Below are 13,360 nucleotides of genomic sequence, written 5' to 3' on the forward strand. Positions count from 1 at the left end.
AGGTGACCTGTGTGGGAACCAAGCCTCAGTGAGGTTAAGAAACCTTCTGAGGTATTACAATGAGAGAAACAAATAGCATAATAGTTCCATTCTAACAGAGGATGTAGAAAAGGGAAATCTGGGCTTTTCCAAATTGTACATTGTGTCTTTAAGGAGTCTATGGGAGCATAGGCTTACATTTATTTATTTATTTATTTATTTATTTATAAAGATTTTATTTATTTATTTGACAGACAAAGATCCCAAGTAGGCAAAGAGGCAGGTGGGGGGTGGGGTGGACAGGCTCCCCGCTGAGCAGAGAGCCCGTGCGCGGAGCTCCATCCCAGGACCATGAGATCATGACCTGAGCCAAAGGTAGAGGCTTAACCCACTGAGCCACCCAGGCGCCCCTATTTATTTATTTATTTATTTATTTATTTTTAAGTGAGGCAATGAAAGAACACTGAATGCTTTCCTGCTGAACTGCTGAAAGCTTGTTCTGGAAAATGAAAACTTCAGAAAGCAAATTCAGGTATCATGGTCCAGCAACCCTTATTTATGAACCATGTAATGAGAGGTTCAAGGGACTCATCTCCTGTAACATTGTATCACATTATATGAGTTTCTAATCAGTTCAAATGTTGTTACCTTCTAGTTTTGTGTCACTGCAATTATTTTCAGAAAGTACAAAGTTTCCATTAATTAAAATGGAAGTACCAGTTAGATGCAAACATTGGTTTGGTTTTAAGTTCAAGTTAAAACTAACGCCCGCCTTTGTCTTGGTTTTAGTAAACCTGTGCATTTTTCTGCCCTATATTTTCATCTGTTGCTGTTTTAATTGCCTGACCAGGTCATAGATGTGGGTGTCCTAGGTGTGGGCATACTTTGCATACATTACAACCCAAGCATTGAGAGTCATTCAGGATGGGACAATGGGCTCATAGTCTAGGTGTAACACACACACACACACACACACACACACACACACACACACACAAGGCTGATCCACCCCACCCAGGTGATGGGTGACCTCTCAATAGAGAAACAGCTAAAGACAAGGGGAGACACAACACACTCAACTCTCCTGTGTTCGTGGTGAAGACTGACTAAGCCATCAGAACTAGTTCCCTGGATACCCTGGGACACTTTGTGTGCTGCTCAGGAGCCTTTCTTCCATTATCAGAGAGTGGGCTTAGTGCCCCCCCCCCACCAGCCCCATTCTGGAGAGGGAGGGCAGTCAGGAGACTGGAATGCCCCCTGCCTGCTGGAGCCCAGAAATGTGCTGCTGGCTTTCATGGAGACAAGCAAATGATGTGGTGTGTGTGCTCCTAATCCCTATTCTAAAGTCTCCAACAATCTAGTAGTTAATTAGCAATTTGCTGCCCACCAATATGCAAATGAATGACAAGCAAAGGCCCTCCACATCTGTAATTATTTTGCTGATTTACAAGCCACTTTCCTCTCTGTGTAGGTTTTTCTGTATGTGTGCATTCATGCATCAGGGATTTCATTATTTTTAGAAGCATACTCTGTGCGTTTCTATGCTTTAATATTTTCCGGCTTCAGTAATTACTGCATATATATATATATATATGTATATATATATATATATATGTGTATGTATCCCCCCTCCCACTACCACCTCCAAATGTATTTATTTGTTAGGGATTCTTTCCTTTGATAAAGATTGGAAAGTAAGATTTATCAAGGAGCTGAAATCCAAATTGCAGAGAGCACAAGATTGAAAGATGCACATTTCTATGCTGCCAAATCCTTATCTGGAATCGGGAGTCTTGCAATATTTGATTTTCTCCCAACCAGCTCTGGTGAGCCGAGCCACGATCTGCGTTATCCATCTGCCTACTTTGAAGCAGGGTGTTTTACTATTTGGCGGTTTAAATGCTTTACGTTTTTGCCAGCGCATTAAGAAAGGCTCTCATGTTAAATTAAGTCAATTAATAAATGGAGACACATTAAGCAATCAATTTTGTCAGCCTATCTCCCCAGCATTATGTATGGTTGGCTGTAATCACAAGATAAATGCAATGAGCTGATCTATGGTAATGTTCAATAATACATTCTCCGCCAGGCTCAATTCATCAGGGAGTTTCGGTAGGGGAGGCATTTGTTATTGGCTGTCTCTGCACCTCAAGGATAACATTTCTGTCCTTTTGATTGGCCGCCTCACTGCTGCAAGGTTCTAACCGTCTTATTTTGATGATGAATATGAAGGCACGCTAAGCCGGGCTGGAGCGGAGTGTCTCAGAGGCTGCGCTCCTTCCAGAGCCCAAGGACTTACAGCTTCTTCCGCTGCCTCCCTGTGCCAACAACCACCCCCCCAAAAGTTGTGATGCTTTTCTTTACCCAGTGCTTTGGGGCTGTGTTAGATCTCATTCACCTCCGCTTTCAGCACTACAAGGCTAAACGGGTTTTCTCCGCTGCTGGGCAACTTGTCTGCGTTGTAAACCCCACGCACAACCTAAAGGTGAGTTGCTGTCTATCATTTTATATTCGCGCAGCTCGGGTTCCAGTCTTTTCTCCGTTGTCGGGGACTCCCACATGAGCCTGGATCTCCCGGCAAAGGCTCCCTGGCTAGGGCTCGGACGCACCGGGTACCCGGTGGGGTAGCCCGGCTCATTCTGGCTTTCTAGGCGTCTTGTGCTCTCGGCGACAGTGTGTTGTTCCCCGATTTGCCAGGAGCAACTGGAGGGGTGGACTGGCCTCTTCTCCCTCTCCAGCACCCCCAACCCCCGCCGCTGTCAGCCCAGGAGTGGGGTCAGGGTCACAAGGGAAGGTGGTGGAGGGAGTAGGGGGCGTCCTCTCCTTGCTCCCAAATATTCATGGCCAAGTGTTCAGGAGACAGGATTTGAAAAGTTACCCAAATTGCAGACTGTCCCATGTGTTTGGAAAAGCAGGCGAGCACATGGATTTTGGAAGCCCCTTCTGGCGACCTCTGAAGTAGCTATGGGGGGCGGGGCAGGAACCCCCAAGAACGGAACTGGGGACTGGGTGAGAGGGCTCTTTCTGCGAAGTGTTTATCGTGCTCAGCCTCGGTGTGACTGTGTGTGTGTGTCTGTGTGTGTGAGAGAGAGAGAGAGCGAACGAGCTGGGAAGAACGGGAGGAGTTTGCTTGCGGGGCGCTGCCTGCGCCCCTCGCTCCGGGGACAGGAGGGGGCAGGATTTGCTTCAGTTGTGTAATAATGAAACCGGCTGGGAGCCGCTGCTGTCTGAATCACCGCAGGCCGCCGGCTGCTGCCGCTCTGGCGCCGCCGCCTCTGCATGTGTGCCTCCAGGCCAATGCCCTTTCGCCAAATAGCCCAAATCAGAGATCTGGAGAGATGGCCCCCCATCACAGCCAGGTCAGGGAGACGAATGAAGAGCTGTTGGCTTGGGGCGGTGGGGAAGAGAGGAAGACCGTGCCCGGGTAGGGGTGGCGCGGATGAACTCCCCAAAGAGGAAACTCTGAGCCCACCGTGGCTCTGTTTGAAATTAAACGATGGCCCCGATGGGAGTTGCTTTCCTGTCCTCCCCGCTGCGCGCAGGGCTGAGTGACAGGGAGGAGCGCGGGTCTGTAGCAGGAGCCACTGAAAGGTCTCGGTGAGGACAGATCTGTCATTCTGACCCTGCTCTCCTGTAGGAAAAGTGTTGCTTGTTGCTCATCGCTTTATAAACTACAAAGCGTCAGACTCTCCTCAACCCGAGCCCCGCAGGTCAGCCCTGATGGGTGCCCATCCCCTCCCCGCACCGCAGTTCCTGGAAGTCCCTAGGAGGGACGGCTGCTCAGAGGCCTTAGAGGTGGCCAGTCCTAGGTGGAGGGGTGAGGAGCCGCCTTGGGACTGGGGCAGTGCCCAGATCCAGGAACTGGCCCTCTGAGGTACCCAGTCTGTGACCAGCATCAGTCACTCTGTGACTCGCTCTGGGGCTCATGCTCTCTCCTTCCTATGCACTCGCGCGCTCTCTCTCTCTCTCTCCTTCCCCTCAATCCCCTGTCTCTTTTTGCCTTCATGGCTTAGTTTTATAAATGAGAATTCACTGCCAGTCACCCTTAGCAAAGCAAGTGTATGGTGTACATACTAAAATATGATTCTGAATTCCATTTTATGGCCACTTTTGAGACCGCATTCAAACTCCCATTATTTTGTCACTTTACATTAGTTACTTCCCTGTGGCAAGAAATTTTGTTTACTCCTATTTTGCATTTTAACACCCTTAAAAATTGTTTATGAAACTTAGCCTTTTCCAAGTTTGGATTTATATGTTTCATTGACTGCGGCTGATGATGGAGGAGAGGGGTGCTGAGATCTTGGGGTGCGGTGGGGTGAGGTGAAGTGAATCTGTGAATATCTTGCAGGGATGTCTGCCTGGATATTGGTAAGTTGTCCTGCTGCCTGAATCCCAGGAGTTCAGAGTCAGGTCTGGAGGTTAGGGTTGGCTCACTAGCTGTGTGCCCTTGAGAGACTCAATCTCTCTGAGCCTTCCCTCCCTCACCTTTAAAATGGACATAGGAATGAATAACTCCATGGCTCTGGCTCATGGCTAAAAACGATTACTAGAGGTGAACGTGCTTTCCAGCACTCTCTTCCAGAAAAAAAAAAAAAATCATGTTGGGACGCCTGGGTGGCGAGGTCAGTTAAGTGTCTGCCTTCAGCCCAGGTCATGATCTTGGAGTCCTGGGATCGAATCCCACATCAGGCTCCCTGATCAGCCAGAAGCCTGCTTCTCCCTCTGCCTGCTGCTCCCCCTGCTTGTGCTCTCTCTCTCAAATAAATAAATAAATAAATAAAATATTTTTAAAAAATTATGCTATTGTGCATAACTTGCGGGGTTCCATGAGGAACTTTCGAAGTAGCCACTTAAAGCCTTGAGCCCACTTAGAAACCATATAAGCAGCAACATAAAAATAGGTGACATATGCTTTGGGAGGCTATTTCTGTGGCTCACTTTTTTTCAAATACATACTCATTTGGCTCTTGATTTCCCGTAAAAAACCACTTAGAGGTTTTGCTCAGACAAGCGTCAGCAAGGTAAACAAAGCAAGGTGAGAGTGGCTGATGCTGCGGGGGTCTGATTCCCATGCATCCTGCCAGGCACAGAGAGCTCTGCAACCCAGAGCACCTTGATGGTGTCTCCATAAGCACATTGTGTGTTTCCAGGGTCCAGGAGGCCCATCAGGTAAGTCCTACCTGCTTTGCAAACCTGGGCATTGACACCCATTTGCAGAGATTTTAGAGCAACAATTCTAGAGGTGCGTGGCTGGCCCTATCACTTATGTTAAAAAGCAAATAAAACCTCAAAGGAAAAGTGCACCTTCTAAGCATTAATTTCCATAGACAGACCACAGAAATATGCCTTGGATATAATAAGCTGTGATCTACATGGGGGAAAAAATTCTTTTTTTTTTTTTTTTTTTTCCCGAAGAAAAAAACAGTTGTGGCGATGTTAGCCCTGAATAGCTATTGATCTGTGGTGCCTCCCTACACTTGGTATGACAGGCTGGTACACGAAATGGTGACCAAGGACAGAGACGGCAACCTTGCTTTCAATTTTTTAGGTTGTGTGCAGCCGCAGTGAGGGCTGGGAAGCCTGTGTTGTTCTTTGTGGAAGCATATTTGCACTTTGTCCTTTCCCGGGCTTTTCCTGAGAATGCTAACTGTATTCAAGGACCGGAGGCAAGTGCTGAGTTATAATCAAAATTCACTTACTGAGCAGAGAAAATCGTGTATTTACCGTGCTTCTATAGGTCACCTTCATTCTCAATCTTATTATGGCGATTACTCAGTAAGCGATTACTTCAAGCAAGCTGATGCCTTTCCTTCTAAGTGGAAAGCAGAAGCCTTCCTTCGAAGGCAGACACTCTGGTTCAAGCCATTACACCCCTTAAGCCCACCCCTAATTAAAAGGGCCATTTAGAGCAGCTGGACTGGAACACGAGGGATCGGAACTCCGGGGACCTCTGCTTTAAGCAAGGGGCAGGCAGAGGGAGAATGAGTAGCCCAGCCCTCTCCATGGAGTGCAAATGACACTCTGTGTTGCCCTGTGTCTCTTTCTGTCTCTACCGGTATGGATGGCTCCTTGCACAGATAGGATTCCAAATGATGCCCCCCATTTCTCCTTCCCACTTCATGAAATGTGACCACCGAGAAGCCAGTGTCCCTGGCTTGCTGCCCTCTGCTTCATTCACAGAGGTTACAGAAATGTAGCTAGCAGGCTGCAGGCTGGCACTAGGGAGGGCTCCAGCTCCTGGTCCTGATTCAGCATTCCTTTCTCCCTCATGTTTTCTGCTTATTTCCAAATCAAGAAAGCCTTTCTCTCCTGGCTCCTCTCCTATCTGCACTAGCCACTTCTATAATGCCCTGTCCAGGCAGCTCACCCTTTTCCCAACCCATCTCTAGGATGTCCTTCAAAGGGTGGGATGGCCGGTCCCCACACCCAGGCCTTTCCAGGGAAGGGTCTGTAGCAGTAGCCAGAGCCCCTCAAGGGTCAGTCCTTAGCACTTCCCGAGCAGACTGTACCCGTGCTGAGGCTGGCTGGACGACTTCCCCCTCTTAACCACAGCCCTTGGTAAACAGGTTTCTAAAAGCCTAGCAAAAAGCATTCTGGCAAACTTCTGAAGGCCCCTGCCAGTACCAAAGTCATTGCTAAGATCCCCCAGTGCCCTTCCCAGCAGCTAGAACCAAGGGTATAACTGCCCCACTTGTCCTGGAAGGCTACTCACACCTCCGTCCTGCTGGTCCTAGACCTCTTCTTTTTTCTTTTCTTTTTAAAGGCTTATTTGAGAGAAAGAGTACACTGCACGTGTCTGGGGAGGCAGGGGGGAAGCAGAACCAGAGGGAGAGGGAAAGGAGAAGAATCTCAAGCAGACTTTCCACTGGGTGCAGAGCCCGTCCTGGGGCTCGATCCCAACACCCTGAGATCATTAGCCAAAACCAAGAGTCTGATGCCCAACCAGCTGAGCCACTTGCCGCCCCCCAACCCAGACCTCTTCTTTATGGTACCTGCTAACCTTGGGCTTATGGACAGAAACACGCAGATACACACACACCCACACATAGGCACGCATGAGATGGGAGGGGCCTGTGGGACAACAATGGCTTTCATTTCAGTGCCTGCCTGACACTAAAGCTAAAATCTGGGCATTTTAGTACCATTATTTGAAGCATACACATGTGTTTCATACTAAGACCCGCCCAGCCAGTGTGGATGAATGTGTGTTGAGTGACGGGTGAAGGGGGGGGCTCTGCATGGAGGAGGTGGGGGATCACCCCAGGAGGGAACCGAGGAGAAGAGCTGTGTGGCAAAGCCCAACATCGCCTCTGCTGTTGGTGGGATCATCTTGGGAAATCCCATTCTCGCCCTGGGGCTTCCACTAACTCTGCTCGACACATGCGAGGCAGGCGGGCTGAATGAGAGCTAAAGACCTGAACATTGTTTTTAGAGATTTAGAGGGTGGCCTTTGGAGTGTTCAGCCTCAATACCTGTTTTAAAGCTGTTTAACGTTTCCGACAAGATCGTTTAATAGCTAGTGTGTGGCTTACTCAGCCCTTGTTGACATAACCCACCTCTGAGGATCCCACTGCTGTCGCCTGGAAATGTCACCATCTTCCTTCTGCTGCCCTGTCTTGAGTCTCTTCATGGTTCATTAGCACCTTGGAGGGGCTGGGAAAGGACGGAGGGGGGCTGAAACATGGTGGTGGTGGTGGTGGTGGTGGTGGTGGTGGTCGCTCCCTGGGCTTTCTTCTGAAAGCTTCCCTGAGCAGTCTCTTCCATCCCTCGGGTTCCTGCGACTAGTGTAGGACGCCCAGCTCTGCAGGCACGGAGCAGTTATGTAGCTTTTCTGGTTAATGATGATTGCAAATGAGGCTCCCGAGTCCCATAACTAACAACCCCGAGCCCCGGGCAGTCATTTGGCTAGCTGGGAGCTAGTGATGGAGTTGCAGGAAGGCTGAAGCTGGTGCGGAGGGGAGGGGAGGCGAGGCGATTACCTCTGTACTCCATTTATCCAGCAGCCCCAAAGCAAATTCCATGCAACTCCCTTAACCACACAGCCCCTCAGGGTGCAGAAACTATGGCGGAAAGGAGGGAACAGGTTCTGAAAGCGTTTCTTGAAATCCACAAAGAGGTCAGAGCTATTTGGATCACTACCGCGGGGTAAGGCAAAGTATTTTTCTAGCAATTAACAATAGGGGAAAAAGAATAAAATAAAATAACCGCTTGTGAAGGGATTTTACCCTTTACAAAGTCATTCTGACCCCAATAGCTCTGTTTCTCACAGGCGAAACAGGTCTGTTTCTACACTACGTGTCACCTGGAAGGGATTGATCTGGAGGACGGACACCTGTCCTCCCACAGGGGCCTGGGGCTCGGGGAATGACAGGGAGCATGTCAGAGCTGGGAGGTCACACTTTCTTATTGTACAGTCTAGGAAACTGAGGCCAGAGAGGGGGAACAATGTATATTTTTTCCCGAGGGCTGCTGTAACGAACTGGCACACTTCTGGGCGGCTTACAGCAATAGAAGCAAATGTCCTCACAGCTCAGGAGGCCAGAAGTCCAAAATCAAGATGTCAGCAGGGTGGTGCTCCCTCAAAGGCTCTCCAGGGAGGAATCTGCTCTTTGCCTCATCCAGCTTCTGGGGGCTCCATGTGTTCCTTGGCTTGCGGTCACATCACCCCAATCTCTGCCTCTGTGGTCCCATGGCCTTCTTCTGGTCCCTGTGCATCCTCTCCTCTGTGTGGCTATCCTACAAAGTGACATGGGACTGCATTTAAGGCCTACCTGGTCAATCCAGGATAAGATTCTCCTCTCAAGATCTTTAATTTTAACCTACCTTTGGTCACATCATACTCACTCGTTTGCTGTATAAACTAATAGTCACAGGTTCCAGGCATCAGGAGTGAACATATCAGCTTGTAGGCCTCCCTTCAACCCACTACGGGACTTTTGCAGAGTCAACCCACTGAGTGACAGAAATAGAACCATGAGTTGGGTCTCCTAATGCCAGGCCAACATCCCCTACACTGTCCCAGGCTGCCTTCAAATCAATCCAAACTAAACATCCCTTGCTTGCGTGCATGCCGTCAGAGCAGAAACTTGCAGAGACCCCCTTCCTGTGCCCCATCAGCCCCGGGCCAGCAGTCTGACCTTGAGGTTGTATCACATACCCTACCATCCCCCCTTCACCAAACCCACATTTCAGTAGCAAATCGAAACCTCTGCATCCTCCTCCCCAATTCCCTGACCCCCACCCCCCGCCACAAATCTCTTTCCTTTTTTTTTTTGAATTATTTAAAAAATAATATATTTAACAGGAATGTATGCACATTGTATTTTTTAAAATCAAAGAAGAAGGAGACGCATAGTCAAAAGCATAGACCTTTAAATCTGGCAGATCAATACGGATAGAAGAAGCGGGTATAGGGAAAAACAAAAAACAAAAAACATGGTCTTTGGGGCAGACAGACCTGAATTCAAATCCAGACTGTGCCACTTGTAGATGTGTGTGACTTTGAACAAATGATTTAGGCTCCCAGATGCTCCATTTGCTCGTGTTTAAAAGGGAGAAAATAATTTCCCCCTGCTATGGCCGCGTAAGGCTGAATTGAGCTCACGTGAGGAGAGTGTTTGCCGGAGAGAGTCTGTAAACAGCAGTGGTTATTGTCAACATGGTCATTATGAGGAAAGCAACCGCTTGGAAGCTGTTGGCAACTCCCCACCGCCCGACCTGGCTGTCTTTCTCTGCCCTCCCTCCCTCTCTGCAAGCCTCCTGCTCGCTGCTTCTTGATATTTGTGAATTGCCCTTGGCCTTGACGAGAACAATTATTGTTCGTGCCTTATATAAAAGTAAGATTTGTCCCTACTGCGTAGCTTCAGATAGAGCCCTTGAAATAGAGCATGGCTTGGGCTCTGAGCCCATCCGTCCCACAGGAGAGGGGCTGGGTCTCAGGAGGACAGAGGTGCCTGTGTCGGGATGGGATGAAGAGCTGGGTCCCCTGTCATTCACAGAGCCAGGAGCCGTGCAGAACAGTCCCCATCTCCACCCATCCTGAAACTTGCCCCTCATGACTTATGCATGACTTCATTAGTGGCAGCTGAGTAGGCCCACGGGTAAGTGGCTCTGTGAGGGGCATTTGATCTGGAGGGTGGGGACCTGAGTGGAGTGACACCACGGAGAGATTCAGCGGGGTGGGGAGATGGAGGTGGGCAGAAACCGCACGCGCCCGGGGAGATGGGACCTTTTCTCTTTGCACTTTAGTCCGTCCTGCCTTGAGAAGCAGCTTGCCTCTGTGCGGGGCAGGGGTGAAGGGAAAACGGTCCTCCGTCAAGGTTGCAGCCTCTACAATCGAGGGAGGGCAAGAGAGATGCTCTCCCCTTTTGAGCCAAGGAAGAATTCCTGGATCCCACTGTCGTAGGGGAGTTTTTAACAGTACTGAGCTCGGCCATTGACCTGGGTCCCCTGCACTCTAGCCTGAGTTTCCACCCACGCACGCACACTCACACAGTCAATGGCGAGTCTGTGGGTGCCAACCTCTTTGGACCCTGCGTGGCGTCCAAAGAGTGGGGCAAGATGACAGGATGCAAAGGCCAGTGGACGGGGAAACGAGACCCCCAGCATGGCGGAAGAAAGAATAAGACGGAGGTGAACGAGACCCTTCTGCTCTATCCAGTCTGTAACTGGCCACTCCAGTCTCAGGAGAGAGAGAAAGCAGTGTTGGGAAAGAAGAGAGTGCTATTCTAGCTGAGATCTTAAACTCTGACTTTTGGAGTCAGATGGATCTGGGGTCACGTCCAATGAGGCTGCTTTCCTTGAGCGATCGCTCTGACCTCCTCTAGCCAGCATTTCCTCACTTGTAAAATGACTGCTTTGAGGACCAAGTCATGTGGCGGGCATCAGGTGTTGAGTGCAGCCCCTAGCACATAATAAACACTCCACTCAGGGGGGCCACCATTACTATGAAGCTGGTTCCGGAACTGATGTTATCTGGTGTGCAAGGGCTGACCGAGCTTCTTTTGCCCAATATGTATGCATGACCAAACTTCTCCTACTCCAACTGGACAGAGGGAAGGGGCAGCACTGAGATGACCTGTGTTGAGTGACTAAGATTTCAAAGCACAGTCTGTTCAGGGAAAGAGAGCTAGAGCGACACCCAAGTTCCAGGTCCTGGTCTGAAAAACAAGGACCAAAGGAATGAAGTGACTTGCCCAAGGTCACAGCTGATGAGAGGCACAGTCAGCTGCTCTGTGACACCACACTGCTTGGGGATGACGCTGGTTAAGGACACTGCCTCTCTAATATGACTTGGTGGCGATGCTGGACATCTTCCCAGGGGGTCCTTGTCCCCAGGCACGTGCCTGGATGGAAACCAGCCAGGCAGGGGTGGGGCATCAAAAGGTAAATATTCCTTGGGTCTCTCGTACTAGCACAAGTACACAGCGAGCACAGGGATGAGGCTCCAAATGAAGTCACCAAAGCCATGAAGCCCTAGCCCAAGACTTTCAAATAGCAGATGGATCAAGTTCTACTATAAAAAAGCTACATTTTCATCTTACCCATGGGCCCCAGGTGAAAACACGCTCGGAAAACAGATCTGAAACCAGCCTAATGTTTTTAGACTTAGAACAAGGTCCTTATGGATCATTTAGAATTGTGGTCTAACTGGAAATGTCAGTTTTACTTGCAAGATGCTATATCTCTTAATAATTCCTCTGTCCTTTAATGTATTTTTAATCAGGAATTTCTGATTAGGAGGGAGCTGTGTGCTGCAGGGCTGTCTCCAGCCGAGGCACCAAGAACTCCAGCAAGGAGAGAGTAGCCTGTGGAAGGGGCAAGGCTGGGCTCCCCAGGATGACACTGGAAAATGTCCTCTAATGGAGGAGAGAGGCCACTGCAGACCCCATTTGAAGGGGAAGATGGGCTTCACTTGGCATCAGGAAGGCCCACATAGAGAGAACCATATAGAGATCAATAACAGATTTTGTAAGACTGGCCAGCAAGTCTGACCACCTGTCGCGCTTGGCAGCCAGACATCAAGGCCCCCGAGATCTAACTCCTACAACCTCACCAAAGATGTGCCAGGAAACCTAGAACCTCAGGGATCCTTTCTATAAATCAGGGTATACTGCGACTTACAGTAAGCTAAGCCAGCTACACAGCCTGAAACCTTTAGACAATCATTTTCTTCTATCGCAGGTATGCACACAATCACAACAATAATGACATTAAGAGCCCCCAAAGGGCCACCATTCACTGAAGGCAGGCTATGTCCAGGACCAGTGTTAAATCCTGTGCATTTAATTCGCACCAGGAAGTGCTGTGTTATTACTGTTCTCCATTATACAGAACACCGAAGCGGAAAAAGGTGGAAGAGCTTGTTCATGGTGGCGGAGCCTTCTTAAATTAAAACGTTGTACTTTTAAGCACTTCTTACTAAGTCACCTGTTAGTATCCTCTTTTCACAACGAACAACAGAGCCCACTTGCTTGGCCAGAGGACTAGTATCAAGTACATTATATATAATTTAAAAACACTGAAGTGGGATCCTGACTTACTCACCCCTGTGTATGTTCATCAAGTCCACACGTAGATGCTTCAGCTCCTGGAGCCTGGACTGGAGGACGGTCCTGGGAGGCATTCTCCAGGCTTCTCTATGCTGCCGGGTGGAACCAGACCCCTGCAGCCTACAGCAGTGATGTGACTCCCTCCTCCTGCTTCCTGGAATTGCCCTCCAGATGAACTACTGCACCCAAGTCCTTATCTTGGGCTCAATTTTGGAGAACCCAAGTTAAGACTAGTTATGTGTGTGTGCTTCTATTATTATTATTATTAATTATTATTATTAGCTAAGGTTTACTGAGCACTTATAAACTGCCAACTGCTGTGCTAAGTAATTTCCCAGAATTGCCTTTTTTAACATCCTCAGAACAATGCCATCAGCCTATCCCCAGTTTGCACAGGAGGAAGCTGAGGCACAGACAGATTAAGTAACTTGTCCAAGGATTCGAGTTTAGCTGGTGCTTTTAACCTCTGTCTTTTTTTTCTTTTTTTAAGATTTTATTTATTTATTTGATAGAGAGAGAGATCACAAGTAGGCTGAGAGGCAGGCAGAGGGGGAGGGAGAAGCAGGTGTCCTGCTGAGCAGACAGCCCAATGCAGGGCTCCATCAGGGCCTGATCCCAGGACCCTGAGATCATGACCTGAGCTGAAGGCAGAGGCTTAACCCACTGAGCCACCCAGTCACCCCAATTTTAACCTCTGTCTTAAGCTGTCTCTCCCTCTTGATGAAACAATTGTTTGTCCTGGAATTTCCACAAAGAGCACAGTCTTCCAAATTCAGGCTCAATAAAAATGATGATTTGCATTAAGTACTTCAGGGAAAACTTTCCAA

At 48.9% G+C, this 13,360-nt stretch overlaps 1 protein-coding gene across 1 annotated transcript in view; it reads left to right on the forward strand.

The window, feature by feature from the left end:
* Window positions 1-2,219: 2,219 nt before the first annotated feature.
* Window positions 2,220-13,360, forward strand: part of LOC111147152 (siah E3 ubiquitin protein ligase family member 3) — a 66,269-nt gene continuing 55,128 nt past the window's right edge. The window contains exon 1 of the mRNA XM_022503054.1: window positions 2,220-2,464. Within this exon, the coding sequence (XP_022358762.1) occupies window positions 2,330-2,464 (135 nt within the window). The 5' untranslated portion in view covers window positions 2,220-2,329. The remainder of the gene's footprint in view (window positions 2,465-13,360) is intronic.

The sequence above is a fragment of the Enhydra lutris genome, unplaced genomic scaffold, assembly GCF_002288905.1.
Source record: "Enhydra lutris kenyoni isolate GAN:26980312 unplaced genomic scaffold, ASM228890v2 scaffoldscaffold15, whole genome shotgun sequence".
NCBI classification, from domain to species: Eukaryota; Metazoa; Chordata; class Mammalia; order Carnivora; family Mustelidae; genus Enhydra; species Enhydra lutris.